Below are 9195 nucleotides of genomic sequence, written 5' to 3'. Positions count from 1 at the left end.
CTACAAACATCGAAGCAGAACTAGCGGCTCCGATAATTCGATGTATCACGGTAATATATCCATTACGCTAGATTTTGCTGTTGTTACTGTTCATTTTTTTTTTGCAGGATGCTGAAACAGCTCTGAACAATTAATGAAGTAGGGGAATTTACGTATTCTCGGCAACCTAAGCAGCGACCTTCTTTCTATAGCCTTTTTCTCTAAGGAACGCACACATATGCAGTATTGGTTTGTTTACAATCTTTTGCTGCCAGCTGCTCTAACAATTTCAGTCGAAAGAATTGTCAAAAACTGTTTTGAAACGCTTTTACAAAGCTCCAATCTTCTCTAGTGAGAGCGAGTATTGTCGGCAACCAGTTTTTCTTCGGCAACCGTTCCATTTGAACTGCATGTAAATCTGCTGTTCTATTATCGGCAACTCGAAATCAGCTACAATTTGTAGTGCGTGTGTTTCATTTCAAGAAAACCTTGCTAGATTGCTTTTTCTCAGTGGTAATAATATAGTCAAATTGAAGCTGAAAGCATAAAGAATCGTTTGCATGCATTCAGCGAAGTGTTTTCGTAAGAAAATCCAATGAAAATAGTGTTTCAATTTGGGTTGCCGAAAATAGTCTGGCATGCCGAAGCCGTCATTTCCCCTATGTTGCCTGGAATATCGATGCTAACGTTGATATGGCGCCCCATCTGATTTTCAACAGCAACAATTACTTCATTTACGTTGACGCTCAACTCATCCACGGTGGAATTGACTCCATCCACGCGTTGGACACTCTATTTAAAGTGTTCATTGTTTTCAACATTCATCCGCCAGCAGAAGTGCAGAAAATTATTGATTTCATAGAGATCATATGTTATGGAATCAAAACCGAGATCAAAATCGTTTGGTTTCATCGTTCAAGGAATCCATCCATGCTGCCGAAAAAGATGCTGATGAATAATGTATTACTATCATTGTTTTCATAAATTATTGCAATGATGTTCAATAAAAACCAAGTTCAGTAATCTATAATTTTCATTTTATTGATTGATTTTAAAATTATTGCAAATTCTCAAATTTCAGATTAGCTCCCGTCAAAACATTTAAAAAATGATTACTTTGTACCCAGTTACAGAAAACAATGCATTCTGCAAATGGGTCAAAAGTACCCCATGATTTGACGTATAAGCTCTTCACCCATTAGTGGGTAAAGTTTTTTTTCTTTAAACTTTGGGCCGTATGAATAAAAAGAGTTTACTTTACTTTCCGGTGTTTTTCTTACGGGAAAAGTAAAGTAAACGCTTTTATTCATACGACCTTTTATTTAAGACTTTGACTATATGTTTTAGTATTACTTCTACGTGAAGTCAACGATTTACATAGTTGAAGAAATTACCACTACAGTCTGTTATTTGAAATTAGCATCTTCAACTATTTATTTAAGAGATTTTTAGCCTTAGGCTAGTTCATCTCTAAATTAGGGGGTAAAGACGTTTTACCCATTTTATGAGTTTACCTACTTTACCGCAAAATGAGCACTTTTTCACCCATTAATAGGTACTTTCCAGTTACAGTGTATACATCATCATTTTTGTAATAGCGGATCTGAAATCTAGGTGTCGCATGACCAGTTTAGGCTTTGCTTTGATTCGCCAAAAGGGTTTATTTTTCTTACCGTGATCATGATTCCGCATCCCAATAAGTGTACTAAACTCATTTGTACTAAACTGTGCGACAATTTGTGTTGTGAATGTAATACGTAAACAAAAACGCACGTGCATAGCGAAGGTTCGGTTTTCATATGGAATTTATCCTACGTAGAACGTAATTTTAACCATGGAATTGTTCGCAGTAAATAGGTACTATTTTTACAGCAATGGCATTCGTGTAACATCTATCAAAACTTGTTTAATTTTCCAGATATGACGGAAATAAACTCAGTAAAGCGGACGAGCTTGAGCAGGAAGAGTTGATTCTGCAACGGCTTCAATCGCTTAAACACAAGGTCGAACGCCAAAAGAAACCAAACACTCCGGAAAAAGATATCTTGGACGAAGAACAGGAGAAAGAATCAGACACTGTTGAGGACACAGGCCTAAACCAAGGGGATGGACCGGAAAGCGACAAAGAAAGTCCCATTCTGGAAGAAAATTTAACTGATGTTGCTGATATAGATAATGATTCTGCTAAACAGGATAAACCAGCAGATTTTGTGGTGCTCGGTGACGATCACTTCAGGAAGCTTAAAAAAGTCGATGAAGTGCTTCCTCCATGGCTATCACATCCAAGCATAATTGATAGTGATCTTAGCAAAAAGGGGAAGTCCATCAAGAAACTGTCCTACCTTGAAGAACAGCTCAAGGCGAATTTAAAAGAAATGGGCTATAAGCGGCTTTTTCCAGTGCAAGACATGGTTATTCCCTGGATATTGGAAGCTCATCGGAAGCCGGCTCCTTTTTGGCCTCGAGACGTTTGTATATCTTCTCCGACAGGAAGTGGTAAAACGCTGGCATTTGCTATTCCGATTGTCCAACTACTGTTAAAGAGAATTTCTCCTGCTATTCGAGCGTTGGTAATTTTGCCAGTGAAGGAACTTGCGGAACAGGTCTTTGGGGTTTTCGACAAGCTTTGCAAAGGTACGAAGATTCGTCCGTTATTGCTGTCACGCAAACAGGTGTTTAGTGTGGAACAAGCAAAGTTGGTAGATCAATTCAACGGCGAATATATTCCAAAAGTGGACATCGTTGTCACAACAGCAGGTCGGTTGGTAGAACACTTGCATTCAACGAAAGGATTCACGCTAAAACATCTTCGTTTTTTGATTATTGATGAAGCCGATCGCGTAATGGATCAAATTCAGAATGATTGGTTGTATCACCTCAATAAGCATGTGAAGGAAGAATCGGATGAGTATTTGCTAGGAAGGGCAGCGGGGCAACTGTCACAGACGGAGCTCTTCGATAAACCTCGACAACCGCACAAGTTACTGTTTTCCGCCACTCTGAGTCAAGATCCGGAAAAGCTTCAAACGTTTAAATTGTTCCACCCGAAGCTATTTACTGCTGTGTCGAATCCAGCGAAACGCATGGCAGCATTAACGAAACTGCATGTCAATGCTGAGGAAAAACGTGGCAAATTCGTTGGACAATATACAACTCCTTTGGAGTTGCGCGAATTGATATGTATGACTCAGTACAAGATCAAACCCTTGACTTTGTTTGCTTTGGTAAAGGAAAACAATTACAAACGATTCCTGTGCTTTACCAATTCAATCGATGCATCGCATAGGCTCTCGTTTGTGCTGCAGAAAATGTTTGGGAACGAATTGATTATCGAGGAATGGTCATCTTCGTTAAACCCTACTGCTAGAAAAAGTGTGCTGAACCGATTTGCGTTGGGAAAAGTTAATGGGTAAGACCGATTGATAAATTTCCTTGCATTATAAAATTGCAAACGAACCTAATTTCAGCATCATTTGTACGGACGCACTTGCTCGAGGTATCGATATAGACGACATCGATGTGGTAATTTCTTACGACATGCCCAGGCACATTAACACTTACATTCACCGGATTGGTCGTACGGGTCGAGCTGGTAATCGTGGCACTTCGATTACGATGTTGATCGACGAAGAACGGAAAAAGTTCAATGTGAGTTTTGATCGACTAAATAACATGATAAATTGTTTAAAACTGTATCTTTTTTTTTAAAGTCGACCTTGACGGAAGCCGGAAAGGGCGGGCTTGAGATTGTGGAAATCAAATCTAATGCCGAGGAAGAGTATGCTATGCTGTATTCGAGTGCCTTGAATGATCTACGCGAAGCGCTCGATTTGGAGAAACAGACTATCAACAAAATACGCAACGGAATGTCGATCGCCAATTTGGTAAGTTTAAATCAACTGAGTCCACGTTGAACATTGATAGGATTGCAATACAAACGATCTTTTCTTATTCAGACCAAAGTAAATCTGCTGAGCAAGCTGAAAGATCGTATCGATATCGAAACCACCAATACAACCGAGACAATTAAATCATTGGTGCATCTACCGAAAGCCTGGACAAACGAAGCTATCGAAAAACGTGCCAACGAATCGAGCGAGAGGAAACGAAAGCAAAAACAACAGGTTGAAAATTCGGGAGGCAGTACCGAGAAAGGAGGAAATGATTCTGCTAACGGTGTTTTGGCTAAAAAACGGAAGTTTTTTGGGAAAAATAACATTACCGGAAAAGGCCGGAAAATACCGAAGAAGGTTGAACAAGCTAATAGCAAGTAAACATTAATAATTCAACTATAATTCATTGGAAGTCCTTGATCGATAATCTCACCATCCGTGTGAACAAGAAATCATAAATTTGGTTGGTTGATTGCCTGTATTAGCGAGACTTTCGCCTGACTGGTAGAGTTAGGTAAGTTAAGATGAGCATGATCGGAATCAACGAGCTCCCACATTATTTCCCGCTATGCTATTTCAGACCTCTATCCACCAGACTATAAATATATCGACTATATGGGGGAAGGGTCACTTTGGGAATTTAGGAAGCGTACTTGTGGTGGTAAGCTCCAACCTGTATTATCCTCGGATTAAATCCCGATCAAGAATGACAGGCTGCTTTAATGTCGACATCAGAGTTAATTAATACAACTCTAAGCAAACACTTTGCAGATCATCCAAACAGGGACGGTATTAAAAGTTAATCCGAGTTGGAGCTTACCACCATTAAGGCCCACGCACATTAGATCCGGATCGGACGCGTTGCGGCAAAGTGACAGCTAAATCTATTGTCTAACTGTCAAATTTATGTCAACGCAACGCAAACGGATCTAATGTGGGGCGTACTTTGGTTCGCGTGTAAAGGGCCTTAAAAAGTTTGTTTACAAAATCTTTTGCGCCGCTATTAAATGTTACGCTTGAAATGTATACAACTGTCAAACGCGACTCGCATCAAAATTTTCACTTTTGAAATTGAAAATTTGCCTTTGTTCTGCGAGGGGGGCGACACATCTAAATTTCAATTTTAGATGCTCAAAAAATTTCACACTAGCGAATCATTCTTCAAAAAATCTTCTTGCATTTCTCGCATCTACTTGCATCGCGCATCATCTTTTTGCAGGAAATCTTCAGAATCGTCATCAATCGTCTTTCTAATCCACTCAGCGTGTGCTAGCCACAGCAAAACACAATCTTTCCTGCAGCGTAGATAGAGTCGTCCCCCTCGTTTTTCTGTACGTTTTGGTGATCAAATTATTGGAAAAGTGGTCTTCTACAAAATAGTTTCAATAATATATGTGCTTGCAATCAGGAAAAAGTTGACGCAAGCTCCACCGTTTAACATTTTCATTGTTGTTGCAGGATCGTTGCATTATCCCGGGATGTAACGAGGACAAATTTCCACTTTTTCGGGTTCCGAACTCGGGGAGCAACAAATTAGCGTAGTGGAGAAAGACGAACAGAGCGAACATGCTCCCATCATTTTGTTGAAGTTGATTTTTTAGAATATTAGTCCCAAACAGGGTTGCTTCCACTCACTTGCTATAAAAAAAATGATTTTCTGATTTTTGAAATCATTAGATGTTATAATGATATTTTGTACTTGTTAGATACAAGAAGATGTTGAAAGGCAAGAATCTGACGCATAAAACTGGTCAATTTCACTTCCAGAGTGCAGGGTTGCTTCCACTCACTTGCTATAAAAAAATATTATTCGGAATTGTGCAATCATTAGATGCAATAATGCTATGTTGTACTTGTAAGTAACAAGAAGAGGTAGTAAAGTATGTGTTTGACTCATAAAACCTGTCAATTTCGCTTTGAGAGCGTCACAATTAGCGATCTTATGATTCGTGAGCGTTCACTCAGAGTGAGCGCTCACGAGTCGTAAAATCGCTGATTGTGACGCACTGAAAGCAATTTTGACAGATTTTATGTGTCAAACATATACTTCATGACCTCCTCTTGTAACTTACAAGTACTAATTAGCATTATACCATATCATGATTTCATAATTCCGAAAAACATGTTTTTATAGCAAGTGAGTGGAAGTAACCCTGCCAGAGTGTTACAATCAGCAATTTTATGATTCGTGAGCGTTCACTCAGAGTGAGCGCTCGCGAGTCGTAAAACCGCTGATTGTGACTATCTGAAAGCGAATTTGACAGGTTTTATGTGTCAAACACTTGCCTTTCAACCTCTTCTTGTATCTAACATGTACAAAATATCATTATAACATCTAATGGTTTCAAAATTCAGGAAATCATTTTTTTATAGCAAGCGAGTGGAAGCAAGCCTGCTGCTGATATACTGGTGTAGCATAGGCACACAATATGCTAGGTCTCTAAATCCGCTAGCACGGAGTCCCCAACATAATCCATTATATCCAGCAGACTGACTTGGACGTCGTTTTCAGGATGGGAATATAATGCAATCATACAAAACATAACCTAAAAAATATCGATGCATAAAAAAACGCATTTTCATTATCTTTCAATGACATTGCAATGAAAATTAACGTAACATTACATTATTCGACAAATTTCTTACATTTATCATCGCAAATAATGATCGTATCTTACTATTTTGAACTCGTTTTCAATAATTTATCATTCAAACTCTGGAATTTGAACCGGCTTTCATAAATTTATCACCATCGACTAGTACTATTTCCCGCCACTAGTGACGCATAAATTTCACTTAAGTTTAGGTTGGATTTCTCAATTGAGAAATCCAACTTAAACTCATGCGCGCCTGGTGGCAGGAATAAGTACTAACCGACGGTGATGAGTCTGTGACAGCCCTTGAAAATTTCATTGATTGTTTGCAAAATTATTTAATTTCAATGTAATTTCATGAAAATTTCTTGTCAGCATGGATGAATCTTGTACAAAATGCATAAAACTATTTTGTAATGCATTGTTCTTAAATAAAAAGCTACTTCAAAACTTATAAATTACTGAAAACATGTTAAGGTTTGAAATCATCTGCCGATTAAACAACAGACAAAGTTGGCCGACTAAATCAATCGACGAAAAACTATTAAATAGGCCGATTGCTCGGTGTAGCACCAGACGAAAAACGATTTAATCTGCTGATTAATACACCGACTGAAATTAATTTTTAAGTGACAATAGATTTAGTCGGTGGACGAATCGGGTGATTTGGATGATGTTTGTTTATTTGGAAGATATTTTCGAAACAAAGCACGATAAAATTCAGCATTATATACCATTATTACGAGTACTACTTTTTTGCTCGGATCATGTTTTGACTTCCACAGAAACTCGCTAGAATAAATAGAAAATAATAGTTTTTTGGTTGAAATTTCAAAAATGTATTCAGTTTGACACATTATTTCGGACTTATCACCGCTGCGATTGCAGCGTCACGGTGGTCGATTGAAACATGGATTTGTCAATTTAAGAATCCAAGTTAAACTCATGCGCGCCTGGTGGCAGGAATAAGTACTAGCCGACGGTGATGAGTCTGTGACAGCCCTTGAAAATTTCATTGATTGTTTGCAAAATTATTTAATTTCATTGTAATTTCATGAAAATTTCTTGTCAGCATGGATGAATCTTGTACAAAATGCATAAAACTATTTTGTAATGCATTGTTCTTAAATAAAAAGCTACTTCAAAACTTATAAATTACTGAAAACATGTTAAGGTTTGAAATCATCTGCCGATTAAACAACAGACAAAGTTGGCCGACTAAATCAATCGACGAAAAACTATTAAATAGGCCGATTGCTCGGTGTAGCACCAGACGAAAAACGATTTAATCTGCTGATTAATACACCGACTGAAATTAATTTTTAAGTTACAATAGATTTAGTCGGTGGACGAATCGGGTGATTTGGATGATGTTTGTTTATTTGGAAGATATTTTCGAAACAAAGCACGATAAAATTCAGCATTATATACCATTATTACGAGTACTACTTTTTTGCTCGGATCATGTTTTGACTTCCACAGAAACTCGCTAGAATAAATAGAAAATAATAGTTTTTTGGTTGAAATTTCAAAAATGTATTCAGTTTGACACATTATTTCGGACTTATCACCGCTGCGATTGCAGCGTCACGGTGGTCGATTGAAACATGGATTTGTCAATTTAAGAATCCAAGTTAAACTCATGCGCGCCTGGTGGCAGGAATAAGTACTAGCCGACGGTGATGAGTCTGTGACAGCCCTTGAAAATTTCATTGATTGTTTGCAAAATTATTTAATTTCATTGTAATTTCATGAAAATTTCTTGTCAGCATGGATGAATCTTGTACAAAATGCATAAAACTATTTTGTAATGCATTGTTCTTAAATAAAAAGCTACTTCAAAACTTATAAATTACTGAAAACATGTTAAGGTTTGAAATCATCTGCCGATTAAACAACAGACAAAGTTGGCCGACTAAATCAATCGACGAAAAACTATTAAATAGGCCGATTGCTCGGTGTAGCACCAGACGAAAAACGATTTAATCTGCTGATTAATACACCGACTGAAATTAATTTTTAAGTGACAATAGATTTAGTCGGTGGACGAATCGGGTGATTTGGATGATGTTTGTTTATTTGGAAGATATTTTCGAAACAAAGCACGATAAAATTCAGCATTATATACCATTATTACGAGTACTACTTTTTTGCTCGGATCATGTTTTGACTTCCACAGAAACTCGCTAGAATAAATAGAAAATAATAGTTTTTTGGTTGAAATTTCAAAAATGTATTCAGTTTGACACATTATTTCGGACTTATCACCGCTGCGATTGCAGCGTCACGGTGGTCGATTGAAACATGGATTTGTCAATTTAAGAATCCAAGTTAAACTCATGCGCGCCTGGTGGCAGGAATAAGTACTAGCCGACGGTGATGAGTCTGTGACAGCCCTTGAAAATTTCATTGATTGTTTGCAAAATTATTTAATTTCAATGTAATTTCATGAAAATTTCTTGTCAGCATGGATGAATCTTGTACAAAATGCATAAAACTATTTTGTAATGCATTGTTCTTAAATAAAAAGCTACTTCAAAACTTATAAATTACTGAAAACATGTTAAGGTTTGAAATCATCTGCCGATTAAACAACAGACAAAGTTGGCCGACTAAATCCATCGACGAAAAACTATTAAATAGGCCGATTGCTCGGTGTAGCACCAGACGAAAAACGATTTAATCTGCTGATTAATACACCGACTGAAATTAATTTTTAAGTGGCAATA

General features: G+C 37.5%; 1 protein-coding gene across 1 annotated transcript; it reads left to right on the top strand.

The window, feature by feature from the left end:
* The first annotated feature begins 1748 nt into the window (after window positions 1-1748).
* On the top strand, window positions 1749-4268 carry Dbp73D (putative ATP-dependent RNA helicase Dbp73D). Its single transcript, XM_065228507.1, has 5 exons — window positions 1749-1836; window positions 1898-3388; window positions 3447-3627; window positions 3690-3863; window positions 3936-4268. Exons 1-5 carry the CDS (start codon window positions 1814-1816, stop codon window positions 4251-4253), a joined length of 2187 nt encoding a protein of 728 aa, XP_065084579.1. The 5' UTR covers window positions 1749-1813; the 3' UTR covers window positions 4254-4268.
* The last annotated feature ends 4927 nt before the right edge of the window (window positions 4269-9195 follow it).

This window comes from Ochlerotatus camptorhynchus, unplaced genomic scaffold (genome assembly GCF_037179485.1).
Source record: "Ochlerotatus camptorhynchus isolate MF236.1 unplaced genomic scaffold, CSIRO-AGI_Acam_v1.1 ptg000291l, whole genome shotgun sequence".
Lineage (NCBI taxonomy): Eukaryota > Metazoa > Arthropoda > Insecta > Diptera > Culicidae > Ochlerotatus > Ochlerotatus camptorhynchus.
This window is presented reverse-complemented; position numbering and strand designations above follow the sequence as displayed.